At 46.2% G+C, this 15,021-nt stretch overlaps 1 protein-coding gene across 1 annotated transcript; it reads left to right on the forward strand.

The window, feature by feature from the left end:
- Positions 1-1,400: 1,400 nt before the first annotated feature.
- Positions 1,401-1,730, forward strand: SMIM36 (small integral membrane protein 36; the record flags this gene model as incomplete). Its single annotated transcript, XM_084218302.1, has 1 exon — positions 1,401-1,730. One exon carries the CDS (start codon positions 1,401-1,403, stop codon positions 1,728-1,730), a length of 330 nt encoding a protein of 109 aa, XP_084074428.1.
- Between the last annotated feature and the right edge of the window lie 13,291 nt (positions 1,731-15,021).

Consider the following 15,021-nt stretch of genomic DNA (forward strand, 5'->3'; position numbering starts at 1 on the left):
CAGCCAAATGCTGAGCTTCAGCCACAGCATGTGGTGTGTGACAGGCACAGAGGAGCAGGGACACACAAATGTGCATCCTGGGTGCCCTGGGTTTCCCTCCATGTGCCAAAGGTGCCACTGGCAGTGCTGGCCTTGGGATCACTCGGATACAAACTTCTCCTCAGCTGAAGAGCTGTGAGGGCAGATGGTGGGTGGGGGATGCAGCTGTGCTGACCTTAAGGCGAGTGGCATGTGCGAGGCGAGGCGGCAGGATGGCCCCATGACATATTTCTTACAGCTTAGACGCGCCAGATCGGATCCTGCTGACACGTAAAGCCCTTTTCCACAGCTCTGGCAGTGCTGAGAGCTGGGACGGCCTAATCTCATCCTAAAGCCTCCTGTGCTGTAACCAAAACCTTGGGGTTTTGCATGGAGAGATGGATGTGCTGATGTAGGGTCTGTGGTGCCCCTTGGCACCATCCCTTTGTGTCCGCCTCCCTGGTGTCCTGGACATCTCTGGCTTCCAGCAGCTGGGGTGGTCTCTCTCCAAGCACTGTGTGGGTGACAAGTGGCAGCTCTCTATGTCCCTACTCCCTTGTCAGCTTCAGAGACATAAATCTGGAAGGTGCAAAAGGCACTTGAAGGATTTGTGCTCAGGAGCCTGGCCCTGCTGTCAGGCACTCACAAACTTCACCCAAGGGTGCACAAACTCAGCCAAGGATCCACACAGGAATAAGAAATTGGCAGCGCCCTGGCTGCAGAAATGCTGCAGTTTTGTTGTACCTTCTCACACGTGGGAGACTCAAACGAGACAGAGCAACCTGTGGGAAGCAGGATCCTACAGAGGGATTTGTGCAAGTGCTGGCTGGGCAGTGTGTGACAGCAGTGTGACGTGTCCTTGTAATACTGACAGCGACCTGGGCATCTTTAATTTAAAACACTTCTGTAGCACTAGCCCAGGCCAGAAAGAATTTAGTCAAAATCAGGATCAGGCTTGTGACATTTTGAGAAAAGTTACATGGCAAATGACTTTCTAATTATTTCTGTATTCATTTACTAATTACAGAGCTCAGGTTTTTTCACACCATGAGTCCAAACCCACCTGAGGGAGGGTGGCTCTGCAAAATGCCCTTAGAGAAAACCTGGTACCTGCCCACCACCTTTTTCCTTGGTACCTGCCCACCAAGGAAAAAGGTGGTCCCTGGGCAAGGGGGATGTTTTCCTATCAATATAGCAATCAAATTTAGCTTCTGCCACTGTAGGCAACGTGGCATTAAAAGAAGGAGCTTAAGTTATTAAACTGAGCTGCTTTAATCGTCCCATTCAGGGAAATCCATTGCTACAGGAGACCTGAGGATTAGTGTATTTTTACCACAAAGCCTATTCTGTTCTGATCAGTTAGCACTTGCTCATTCGTGCATATGAAACTTCATTCTCCAGGTTTGCCCTCTCTAGTATGGGACCAAATGGAGTTTTATTTGGAGATTGACCCTGTTACCTTGAATCTCATCATTCTGGTATCTAGCTATGTCATTTTGCTTCTGGTTTTCCTGATCTCCTGCGTGCTCTATGACTGCAGAGGGAAGGATCCCAGCAAGGAGTATGCTCCTGAGGTCCCTGCAGACTCCCAGCCCCCGATCCGGCTGGTGGTGATGCAGCAGGGCTCCCCTGGCACTCGCTGGGCAAAGGGGCTCGTCTCTGCCTACGAGAACCCTGCTGATCTGCCTGGGAAAAGGACTACAGTTGTATGAGGGACCCTGCCTGGAGCTCCAGTCCCTGCCTCTCTGCTATGTTTACTCCCCGTGTGCAGAAGGATCACGCCATCCCCAGGTATGTTCAGCTTTATTTGATGTGTGCCGTTGCTCAGGGGATCATTTGGTGTTGAGCTCTGCTCTGCATCAATATGAGCTCGCAGTTCTGCCTGCCAGCCAGAAAGAGACTAATTTCCATTTCTGCTGCTGCCTGGCAGCCCACTGGCAGCCAGCAGCAGTGGCACTGTTATCCTCTCAGGCTCTGATGAGGGGCCTTGCTTTAATCTTGAGTTGTGCCCAGTGCAGTTATTTTGGCAGGGACACAGAGCATCCCGCCCCAATGGGCTGAGCTGTGCTGCCCCACAGCCTCAGCACATCTTCCTCAGTCATGCAAATGACCTTGGAAGGCTGTTCCCACCTTCCCAGGGAGAGCAGAAACACCAAGGATTTTCAAAGGCTAGAGATAGTGCCTTTCCTGTAGAAGCCAGCTGCTGCTCCCATCAGAATTCAATACTTTCCATGTTGGCTGTGAGCTCCCCTGAGGGCAGTTCCAAGCCTGTCTTGGCACTTATTTCCTGTAGATAGAACACAAGCTCTGCTCTTAGGGAGCACAGCACCCCTTTCCCTGCACAGATCCCCTGGCAGGATCCAGTATGCTTCCTGGAAAAGCTGGGTACAATGCCTCCTGCCCAAGGGGAAGTGGGAACTGAGGTGAATTCACAGTAATGTGAAATGTGTGTCACCACTGCCCACTGGAACAGGAATTTCTGAGCCCACGTCCTGGATTTTAGTGTCCATCTTCACATCTCTGACCCTGCCTCTTGTCCTGAGCCTTCCTTGAGCTGTATCAGGCCTTCCTTCAGCTGCTGGGCCACATCAAGGCTGTATCTCCAGGAAATGTAATGCTATCTGCATCAGGTCCTGCTAGTCCCATAATTTCAGATCTGTAAGCGAAAGGCCTTCTTGGTTAACAAGTTTCTTTTGCATCTTGCTGGTTTTCTCCCTCTGAGTGCTCCGTGGGATGTTTAACACTAGGTTATTGTGTCCCTCTAAATAGTGCTCAAGTTCCTATATATGATATTTTTTAAGTGGTGGATTTTAACTGGTTATTAAGGGAAAATTAGCACTGGACCCAGACTGTTGCAGGTACCTGTCCCATGGGCTATTTTAGGTCATGTTAGCGTGAAGTTTCCACAGAGTCCTACGGAAAGCTTTAGTAAACACAGTGAGATTTATTACCTGTGTCAGGTGTCATGGATGACTCACTTCATGCAGTGGTCCCAATGTCTTCAGGACAGGCATTTTAAATACTTCCAGAAATAAACTGCAGTGAATTCGAACCACAATTGAACAAAGCTGTTGGCTGGATTGCATGGTTTGTACTCCAGCTGGGTAGAAACAGTCTGCCTGTGCTACATCCCCAGACATGCTGGTTTCTGAATCAGCCACAGAGCATCCTGGCCCTGGAAAAGAAATCTCAAGAGTACCTTTTATTTAACTGTATTTTAAGAAAAGGAGCCAGAATGCTTAGTGGTTTTTCTTTTGGTTTTTAAATTCTTGAAGGTGAACCCAGGTTTTGTTTTCAAGCTGTCCTTTGCACCCTGGGAGTCATGGATATGGAAGGAAGGTTCCTGATGGGTGGGTTTAAACTGCAATAAAACGCTTGATGATGAAACTGCTAAATCAGAAGTTGGTGCCATAATCCTCTTCCATATATCATGCTGAAATAACTATGTTGAATGTCTTCTTTTGGTTATTTAGCACTGAAAAGGTGCAATTCATTGCAGCTGCTTTGGCAAAACATGGCAGTCACTGAACTGCTCATATGTTATGGCTGCTGTCACCCATGCAGGGGGAGTTATCTCTCCTTGGGCTCTGCCTTCCCTTCAGCCTGTAAGCTCTCTAAAGCTTTTTGTGTGTCCATGTATCATTTAGCATTCTAGGAGCCTTCTTGGTGATAAGGGATCCCTGGCATTCGAGAACAGAAATAATAACCTTTGTTAATAAGACCTTGGGGGAGGACTAAAAAGAGCTCAAAAATATCACAAAGAGCATGGCACAGCTCGTGTGACACCAAATGCCACAGTGCCAGCAAAGAAGCTGTGGTTCTTTGCTGAAGGTCATGCAAATAATGTAATGACACCATGTCACCATTTCATTGCCACTGTGTTTGTTTCTGTAGGTAAAACAAACTTGCAAGGCTGTGTTAATGAATACTTTTAGATAGCTGAAATTCTCCAGATATGGAGTCTTGTGTGCATTAACTACAGATCCCTGGCTCCTTGAAGCTTGATGGCCAAGCTGCTGATTTTGGCAGGGTAATTTTTCTGGTTTAAGCTTTAGGAAGTTGTGCCTGGGGAGGCTGCAGGCACAGGAGCAGTTTCCACTGTTCTCTCATGAGGACATTTGTCAGTTGTGATAGCTGGTGGACTCTGCTCCAAAACGTGGAGATAAAAGCAGCAAATGATACTTTCCTTCTGATAGCAGAAGGGTAAACATAGGATAAATCCCTTTCTGGAAAATGAAAAACTAAAGTGCATTAGGACTTTGTCTTCCCAACAGGAATAAAATGGTTTTCTTAGTTTTGTCTATACTAAACCAGTATTGGAGTAATTTGTCTTACTAGGCCAATATTGGAATATTGTTGATACTAGACCAGGATTAGAGTATTATTAGTGAGAGAGAGTCCTTGAGTATGTAACAAGAATTCCAAGCAATCGAGTCCCTGTGAGTGAAATTACTGCTTTGGGGAGGTCTCTGCTGCCACGCTTTACTTAATGACTGTGTCAAGATTAAAGCATGCAAATGGGCTTTTATCAGGCTAAGCTTGCCAGAAATCAGCCTTGAAGCTGTGTTCCTTTGAGTGCTTGCAGTCCTCTGCCACACCATTGGCATCATTGTGAGAAAACAGGGATGAGTGCTCTCACAGCAGGGCTGCTGTTTGCGTAAGTTGTGTGTAAAATGTGAATTCCTTGCTGGAATTCACACAGTACGAAACATCCTGAACCAGGCTTTGTTGCTTTCTATCCCAAACTGAGCCTTGCAGAGGAGCTCTGCAGAGACTGAGCTATCCCTTTGAGACACCTGCAGCATCTTCCAAGCCCTGTCCCACATGGGGAAGCACCAGGATGTGGCTGTGGAGATCCATGGATTCAGAGAAAGAGCCCCTGAATCTGACTCTTCCATGCCTGCTCAGTTGAGGATGTGTTTGTGCCTTGCTTAATCCTTCCCGTGCCTATGGAGATGTGCTTTGCCCAGAGGATTAGGCAGGATTTTAAGGCCAGGATATCCAGCACAGAAATCCTGTCCTGCAGCAGGTGCCCTTTGCAAATGTAAAATTGTATTAACATTTATTCATAAGCAATAGGAGTGAAAAGGATTTAGGAAATATGCTCTATTCCCAGTTCTGCCCTTGGCTTATGGGGCATCCCTGGGCAGCTCTTGTCTCCTCTGTGCTTTGCTCCATGTGTCTCTGGTTAGTTTTCTCTGTTCTTCTGCCCTCTGCACTGAGATTTCTCTCTTCTTAATCATTTATGCAGTTCATAAGGGGCTTATCACCACAAAACTGGCACACAGGGGCTGCACTTGAATTTCAGCCTGTGGGCTAACTCCGGTAGGATCCAAGATGACAAAATAAAATATTCTCCCACAACAATGCAGGTGGATCAGAGAAGTCACTGAACAAGACACATTAAATCTGGGCAAACCCTGGGCACAGCCTTACAACACCTGCTTTGGGTGAGCTGTGGTCACCATGGCACTCTGATATCTGTAGCTCTGTGATTTGTAGTGAACTCAGGGGGCTGGGAGGATTTATTGCTTTTCTGCAGGAAGCAGGAATTCAGTCTGCACTGGCTCGCTTACAGTTGGCTTAATGTGCTTTTAGAGTCACAAATTACTGCTTCTGTAAAGCCTTTATTAAAGGATTTTACAGAAACAACAGGAAGAAAGATTGCCAGAGTTCTCCAATATTAATTCAAGTCAAACATGTCATTAAATTCACTGAAAATTCATCTTTCATGTGAGGCTGTTCCACTGTAAACATACTGTATAAGCCTTCAGATTTCTTTTTAAAATCCCTAATAAGCCACTACATATGAGTAGAGGATTAGTCCAGACAGACTAACCCACATTTGCCAGGGAGAATTCCTTCCCATGCAGTGATTGTTTTGAAATTGAAAAGGGGTTAATCTTGTCTCATTTTTTTCATCAGCATATTTTTTCATCCCCTGGTAGTGCTGAGTGTAGAAGCACAGTGACATGTCCAAGTCAAACCCCTTGGATGTAAGAAGTTAAGAATAATTTTTTACCGCCTAGAACTGCATCCCCTTGAGTCATCAGTCATTCAGCTTGTCTGACGTTGGTGCCTTAGTGGGAATGCCAGGAGGTAAGAATTGGTATTGGGAGTTTAATTAGAAGAACTGTTCTTCCAACCATGAGCCAATGCTGCTTTGGGGAGCACATCTGTCATCTTTTAGAGGGATCAAACCCCACAGCCCCAAGTCTCTTGAGCTACCTGTGTACCTTTGCTATGGCCAAGCATTGCCCTCGTGTCCTGGCCCTGCTCCAGCCCAAATGACTTTGTGGCTCTCCCAGGTGCTTGACTCCCTGTGCAAGATCTGTTCTGTCAGGTGGCCTCTGGGGGTTGAACTGAATCCACGTGTCCTGCTGGGGTCCCTGAGGGGCTTCTGCATGAAATGACAGCTGGAGCCTCAGCAAGGATGTGCATGTGAGCAGGATGGGAGGCTGTACATGTGCTGCAGTCTGCTGGTGGCTGCTGCCCCCGAGGAAAGCAGGTGGACTCCTGGGGCAGCTCCCCCTGCTCTGAGGTGAAGGTCTGGCTCTTCATGCTGGAGTGGTGGAAAGCTAAATTAATTGTTTATAAATAAATTGCTCTGACATCCACAGCAGAAAGCTGTCTGACTTAACTAGAGAAAATCATGGCAGAATGATAAAAACCAGAAAAATCTGAACAGATGCCTTCTCAAGCTTCTGTTCTGCTCCTGCTTTAGTTGCCTTACTTCCTCCTCACATATGCTGGTTTCCTTGGAGACACTGCTCCTTGGTTTCTCTGTCTAACACTGACACTGTTTGGCATTCATGTTTCAAAGAGGCATTTCCACCCCAATGTGACAAATCAGGGGCAGCTTTTGGAGGCAGATTCTTGTCACAAGGCATCGGAATGCAGAATCTGATGGTTCAGCCCTGGCTGGGGATGGGTCAGTCTCATCCCAGATCTGCAGCAGATGCTCTGTGTGGGCAATGAAGCTGTGCCCTAGTTTCTCCATCTGTTAATGTCAGGAATAATTGTTACAGAAGTGGGGTGTAGGGTTGATTTAATTAATATTTATTAAGGAACATGAGATCCTTTCACGGATGGTGCTATGGAAAAATTGTTAATTATGAATGATTATATATTTGTGTCTCTTCCTGAATGCCTAGAAGATTTGGACATATTGTTTAAGCACTCTCATTTTGCACTCCTTCAGTATTGAAGCTGATTGGGCCCATGGTATAGCTCTTTATTACTTTAAAAATACACTGAATTTAACTGCTATTGACTTCAGCATGAGCAAGGAATATAGGCTTAGCATCCACCTTTATTTGTAGTAATTATATTGCCTAAGTAATCAATATCCTTTTATCACTTAATTATGTAATGTTCTTCATATTCTATTTTTATCTCTGCCACTTCTTTCATGTAAAATAAATATACAAATTCAGGTCAATTCTAGGGCTAAACCTTTCAAGAAAGAGGAGGGCAGGCAGGAATTGGACATATCCACCTTTGCCTTCTTCAACTGACAGACCCTCTGAATTTCTGAGAGATTAATGGGAATTGTCTTCAGTTTATTGATGGAAACTGGGCACACATAAAGGGAATATAATGAGCATAAAAGGTGGACTGAAAAAATCTGTGAGTAGCAGCAGATGATTTAATGTCTGTAGGTGCCCTGTCCATTAGGTACAGCTGCTGCATCTCATACCCTCCCCAGCAACAACCAAAAAAAAAACCAATAATTGATGGAGGCATAATAATAGTGCTTATTACAGGTGATTTCTTTCCCGTTCTCTGCATTCCTCCTGTTTCAGGAGCATTTTAAGCACAGATTTGATGTAAGTCACACACTTGTTTCCTCAAAAAGAGAAAACCTTTTTCATTCCAAAAGAGCAGACAGCAGCAGCCTGGGCTCACTGAAGGACAAACACTCCACCTGTCCTGAGGACATGTCCCTTAGTGAGACAGAATCTTCCCAAATTTCAGCTGTGCCTCGTGGGGAGCAGTGCAGGGCTGTGGTTTCCTCTCTGCAGGGTTCACAGCAATGCTTCCTTTAAGTCATTTCTCATCAGCCACCAGCAGCTCTGCAATTTCCAGCCCTCCAGGCAAAGCAGGCAGGTCACCAGGGCAAGGGAGGTGTTATGAGCCCAGGGACACTGGAGGGAAAGAAAGGCTTTTTTACTGAGATGGGAATGGTATTTTATCACTTTTCAGGGCTTTAGTTTTAGACCAGGTTTACACTGGGTGGTTTAATAATGGGTGGGTGTTTTTATTACTTGCAAAAACTCTGATGCTGACATGATTACACCAGCAAAAAGTAATTTGACAATAAGGCTTATTTTCCTTGCTGAAGCAATGTGTACTAACTTGGCAGATAATCTCATTAATTAATTGAAGCTCTATTTACAGTTGATGGAGAGAGACAGCTTGTTAGGGACACGCCATCCAGTTTTTTCTAGTGCAGACAAGGCTCTGTAAAGCTGCGTTTTTATTTATATACACATGCTGTATTGAAAATCGGGGCATCGCTTGTAAAGCCAAGTGTTCTATCCCTGGAGAAATGAATAGAAGGCAAATCTTTGGCATCAGGAGGCTCCCTGTTTGTTTTGGGAAGGAAAACTGGCAGGGATCCCAATGCTAACTCTGAACATCTGAGGAAAAGGCTGCTGGAAAGAATTATGTCGTGACGCAGACAGGGGAAAGCCAGGAAATTTGAAGCCAGGACAGAGACTCCTACCTTAACTCATTCTGGCATGGAAAAAATCATTGTGAAGTATTAACACCCCACCTTTGGGATGTGTGTTTACAAAAGGTGCTGGTGTTTGAGTTCCCTGGGAGGAGGGAGGTTTTCACCAATTCTTGGTGGTAGAGATTAGAGAACTGCTGGGACAGGTGGGAGTGTTAAGCCATACTGAAGGAGGAGATAGAGATCATCATTGTCACATCCATGCCTTTTTGTCACTGCCTTGGCAGGTTATTTGGCCTGGGAGGGGACATGCTGCTCCCCCATTATTGCCTCTGGAGAGCTGAAGGGACAAAGGACCCTTTTTGTTTCCCCTCCAACCACCTCTGTAGGCCATGAGATGCTGAGGCTTCCCTCCTCTTGTGAATTTGTGCTCTCAGTATTACAAAAGGCCATCTGTTTGTTGGGGTGACAGTTAAACTGCCATTAGGAGAGTGTAAGATATTATCATGGGCTGGTTAATGGGAAACTGTTTTTTGCAGAAGGACTCACTGCTCTTCCCTTTTGGAAACAGAAAATGCTTTGCCTTCTTCAGCTGTTGGAGGTTAATGTGTGCTTTTATTTTGTTGCCTGTTTGCTCTTCATGTACAGTAAAAGAGTTGGTTGGATGCCCCAACCTGGGATAGAGCTCCCAGAGGAGAGGGCAGTCATGTTTGAGGCAAGAAGGCAAAGAAAGGTCTCACCACCAGCAGGGAGGTGGGTGAATGGTGCTGTTAAAACTTCCCCAAAGATGGCCAAAGCCTGGCCCACAGGGCAGAGCTTCAAAGCACAGTCATGCTGTAGAGCTCCCTCTTCCTGTTTTGTTTAACAGCTGCTAGGGAGGAGATGACCATGTTTTTTTCTGTGCCCTTTCTGCTGGGAAGCATTCAGGGTAATCTGGAGTCACAGATGTTAATGAGGCCGGATCATTTCCTTTTTTTTTTTTTAGCAGAAGAAGCCAAGGCATACTTATTGGATAAAATGGATGACAGCGAAAGGCTAAAGCCCAGGCTGGGCTCTCATCACATGAGGGTGAAGCACACCCTCATGTGTTTCTACACATAGCAAAATCTTGCCCTTACCTGGACTGGAGCAGGGCCAGTCTTTTGCTATGTGTTCTTTCCAGGAAGGTGTGCAGCAGCACTCACCTGCCTGCAATGAGCAGGCTACCCTTGGATCTCCAGGTACTTCCCATCCTGTGCAGATGGCTGGAAGTGGAAGCTGGGTCTCAGCAGCTCCCTGCCCATCCTCAGAGGCCAGTTCCCCCAGGATGAGCACCAGGACCTGGCTGGATGGCAGGAATGCCTGTCCTGAGCTGGGCCAGGTGGGATTTGTGCTACCAGTGTGTAGCAGTGCTGTGAGCATGGGCAGCTCCTGTCACTGCATCTTGTCAGTGCAGAGCTCGAGAGCATCCTCTTGGGTCAGAAGCCTCTTGCCACTCTTGTTTGATTGAAGTGCCAGCCAGTCAGATTAGCTCTGCTCCTAGAGGGCACAGCTTTTCTGTCTTAGCAGATAAACCTCTGCTGGCCAGATCACAGCGTCTCAAACCCCCAGCACAACCTGCCAGAAGGCACTGAGGGCTCAGAGCAGCCCTGAGTTCAAAGGGGCACTTTGGGCTAAGAACTCCCAGTGAGCCTGATCATGACTTCAACCTGGGAGATGGGGACAGCAAGTGCCCCAGATGAGCAGAGCAGGGCAAGGCTGCAGAGAGATAATTGGGTTTGTAGGTACAGTCCTGGCTGCTGGCACAGCACAGGCTGCTCCTGTGTGTGGTGCAGTCAGAAAACACTTTAATGTTTGGATTTAAAAAAATGAATCCACGATAATGCATGTCTCCTAATAAAAGATAATAAAGAATGCAATAATGTAGCAACCCTATTAGCTCCTCTGGTTGCTAGCCCCATATTAATGTATAATGCATGCACACAGCTCCACATGCTGAGACCTGTCTTTGGGCACATAATTACAGGTTCTTGCATAAAGAACCTGTAATTGCTGCAGGTGCTTCTATTTTAACCCTGTACTACAGTGTCTTAAATTCAATACAGAGGTCACTCCAGCTCGATTCCCATTCTTCACCTCATCTTGGGTCACCCCTTTTCTCCAGAAGCTCAAGAGACAGGGCAGGATATTTGACATTGACATACAACTGCTGTCCTAAGCATCAACCTTCCAAAAAGCACATTTCTGGGATACAGGTACAGCACATGATGAGCACTTGGTGTCTCCCCACAAATCAGTGGTCTTTTCATGCTCCAGTTCTTGGATTTACAGGGGCCAGATTATGTTGCTCTGGAGTGGGATGTGACCCTGGACAGGTCTGAAGGCCATGTGCTGTGCTCTGTTCTCCCTGTCCCTGCTGCAGGCAGGAGCTTATTCAAGGTAATTCAACAGGATTTCAGTGGAAATACCTGGGGGTGACACGAGTGCAACTGCAATGCAGGAGAGGGGCCCAAATCTGCACAGGTACAACCATGGTTTCTACTTGGCTTTCACACTTCAGAGCCTGTCAAGCCACAGTTTGGCTGCTGGATGTGCTGCCCCAGCTTTCTGCCATTCCACCCTGCTTTCAGATCCAGCTACTCTCTTACTGTTGGTTTTCACACTCATTTTGTCACTCTTATATAACGTTACCACTAATTGGTGCAACCAATTAACTGTTAAAAGACAGTGGCTTGGTCTTCAGATCCAACCCATGGATCTGAGCAAAGCTTTCCTGTGGGACAAAGGTGGCTCTGACCATCCCAAACTCATGTCATTAGAGCTACACCTGGGAGATTCAGCTCCTCCCTTTGTTTTGCCTTCGAGGGCCTCAAGCAATGTTTTTTGCTTAGTCGGACATCAGGATGCCTTTTAGTGGGCAGATGGCATTTTTCAAGTGAAGATGGGATGAATAAAATCAAATATTTGTTTCAATTTGAACAAAAGTAATTTGGCTAATCAGACTGTCTTCCTCTGGCATCCATCCATGGAAATACAAACCACAAAGCAGCAAGCAACAGCTCTGGATTTTACACTGGCTTGCATCCCTAAGAGACTGAGTGTCCTGTTCATTGCAGAGTTTACTGCGTCCTCAGGGCTTGCTTTCTTCATTTGAGGTTTGGTGCAACAGCGAAAAACTGCTGCTTCATTTCTTTTGAAGGCTGCAGAACATTCTTTGAGTAACTCTGAATCTCCAGAACTGGGGTTCTATGAGTGTGTCCCCACAAAACCTGCTGTGCAGAGGGCATGTGTAACACCACTGATCCAGCAGCTCTAGCTGCTCTGTAAGAAGAGGTAAGAAGACATTTCTTCTGGGCTCTGTGCCCAGCCAGGTCTTGTTTTTGTCAGCTCAAGACCCCATTTCAGACAGACCTGTATAAATCATCAGGTCTTTTCTTTCACTTCCTTTTGTATAATGGCAGTCCTTACTTTCCGTTGACAGTGCAGTAACTTAGAATTTGATGGTGGTTTAATGAAAATCCTGCTGTTCTCCCTGGAATTTGAGAGTTGACATTACAAAGAAGTCCTTCCTTGACCTTTCCCTGTTGGCCGCTCCTGGAAATTAAAGTGTCTTCATTTTAATGAGCTCAGAGGATTGGGAGTTGCAAGAAAAGAAAAATCAACTTCAAAAATACCTAACCTCCTCTTGTGAATATGTTAGGACATGTTTTTAGATGCAGAGTTCTTACCTGAACAGGCTTGTTCTCTCCTCATTCTGTGGCTTCTCCAGCTGAGCTGTTTCCTGGCTCCAGCCTGTGCTTGATGATGCAAGGCCGTGTTGACTTTGCATGAGATCTGTTGCAATGTATAGAGCAGATTTGTAAATCTCCCCAGCCTTTGCTCCCCTCTCTGTCACTTCTGCAGTCCAGTCCAGCTGGCAAACCAGGGCTGACCTTCCTCTGTGCATGTGTATAAATACATATAAAACTGTATATAATACATAAGAATATGTAATGATGTAAGATGCAGTATAAAAACATCTCTGCATGGCTTCAGGAGCTGTGTCTAAACTGGCAGGGCTATCCTAGAAGTGAAGTGGAAGAAAACAGAACTAAACAGAAATGACTGAGAATGGAAGGAGTTCAGGAAATGCTGGGTCTGGGGCTCTCCTCTCCTTGACCCTGTGGGTCCCCTTCTTGGCCATCTGGGTCTGAACTGAGCCCAGTGCAGGTTTGAAATGTGGGTGATGTGGAGACAGCCCAGCAGCTGCAGCACTCACCCTGGATGGGACAGGACTTCTGCCTTAGAGCCAGACTGATGCTGCTCTGGCAGTGGACTGGGACTATGTACCCACAGGCTGCAGGAGTTTGGAAATGAAAATAAAATATTTGTCAGCAGTTGATGAAACTCAGCTGGATATATATATATATATATTTTTTTTTTTTTACCAAAAAGCTTCAAAACTGGCCAGGCATCTTGTTGCCTTTCAGGGTATGGAAGAATTTCTTTATGTTACCCTTTTGGTTGGGTGAGATGATTCCTTCCAGAACCAGTGTTATGGGGCCAATCAGATTTCAAGCCCAAGCTCAAGGCTATTGCACTTGAGTGCCTGATTAGAAATTCAGTTTGCTTTCACAGCCAAAGGAGAGGGTTGGGTACCTCCAGAGGAAATTCAGCTCTTGGGTGTATTTTGTTTCCCCTGAGGTAAGAATACATTTCGTTTGTGTTCAGTGAAAAAACCACAGGTTTGGTCTCTACTGTGCATTTTGGGTTTCTGGTCATGGAGGTGGTGAAAGCACAGCTGTGGAACATCCTCTGCAGCTCCATGCCTTAGAACAAGTTTGCTATGTGAAAAATTAGAATTTGTATAGGTTTGAAAGCTGTATAAATAATAGTGGTTTTTTAGTACTACACTGGGCCTATCTTGCTAACATATTTATTTAGTAGTAAGACCAAAAGCTTGGAAGAGAACTGTGTTTGCAAAGGGCTGTGATGGCAAAGGTTTCCTTCCCATGTCCATGTGCAGCACAAAATGGAAGCAGATATATAATGGAAAGTATGTGGGAAAGGTAATTTATTCTATCAATGTCAAATACTCACACAAACCAGTCTGGCTTGATATTTATATTTGCAGAGTTTATTAGCACGAAATAAAAAAAATAAACCATAGTGAACATAAAATAAACCACCCTGGCATATGGGAAGAGTGTCACCAAAGCTGTTCTTGCTGCTGCTTCAGTGCATTTATCCAACACTGGATAAATGTATTTTTATCACTCCCAGACCAGCACTGAACAGTTTGGCTTTGAGGTGAGTCATGGAAGTAATGACAGGGATTGTTGGTTGGGAAATCAGGGTAAAATCTAGATCAGCCATATGTAAACATGGACATGGTTATGTGAAGGATGAATGTGCAAATACAAAATACCCTCAGGCCTTAAATCATAAGAGTCTGGCAGTGATGCTGCCCCAGGCCAGGATTGCTCTGCAGGGCAGGACCTGCCAACAGCCAAGGACTTCTTTGATTGAGGATGGTTTTTTCCTACACTGATTTTAGCCCATTTTTAATAAAAAAAAGAGATGAGCTTCACTGCCTCACCTGCAGGATGGCAGCAGACAGGGCTTGCTCCTTCAATGCTGCCTCAAGTCCCAGTGTAAGGAAAGTGACTGCAATTTCCTTGATCCCATAAGGAAAAGTTTGCTGTAGCTGATGGCTCCTCACTGTGGCCTCTCCAGGGAGCTGAGTGGTATTTTTTCAAGTGGAATGGTTGGTGGATGCAGCTTTGCCACTATAAAATGAGGAAAGCAGCTGTAGTTTTTGCAGTCGGGTAAATACTGAGCCTGAGCACCGTCATGCCCGAGTAGAGACCTGGTGCTGTGCTCACCTGGCTGTGGCACAGTACAAATTAGACATGGCCCATCTCCCCAGGGGTTTTACAGCTATGGAGCTGAGGCACATTAATCATCCTGCCATCAAAACAGACCTTTCTCCTGCGCTGAGGACAGAGCTGCTGCTTGGAGCTGGACTCAGAGCTGGAATAACAGGGGCTGTGTGAGGTCAGGGTGGAGGTGAGCTGGCACAGCTCCCTGGGCAGGCATGCACAGTGGCTGCCCACATTCCCACAGGCTGAGCTCAGGCTGTGGCCCCTGCTAGCATGTCCATTTTTGACAACAAATACAAGCAGCTTTGCCACCTCCTCTGTGCGGCTGTCGGCAGAAGGATGGGCTTTGTCCCACTCCCCTCCGAGCTGGGAACTCTGCAGAAATGCCCAGCTGGGGCAGACACATCTTTATGATGCTGTTCTCCAACCCTCCTCCAGCAAACCCTTGCTGCTGGGTAAATTGTGACCAAAGCAGAGACTCTGAGC

The sequence above is a fragment of the Fringilla coelebs genome (genome assembly GCF_963513975.1).
Source record: "Fringilla coelebs genome assembly, chromosome: 19".
NCBI classification, from domain to species: domain Eukaryota; kingdom Metazoa; phylum Chordata; class Aves; order Passeriformes; family Fringillidae; genus Fringilla; species Fringilla coelebs.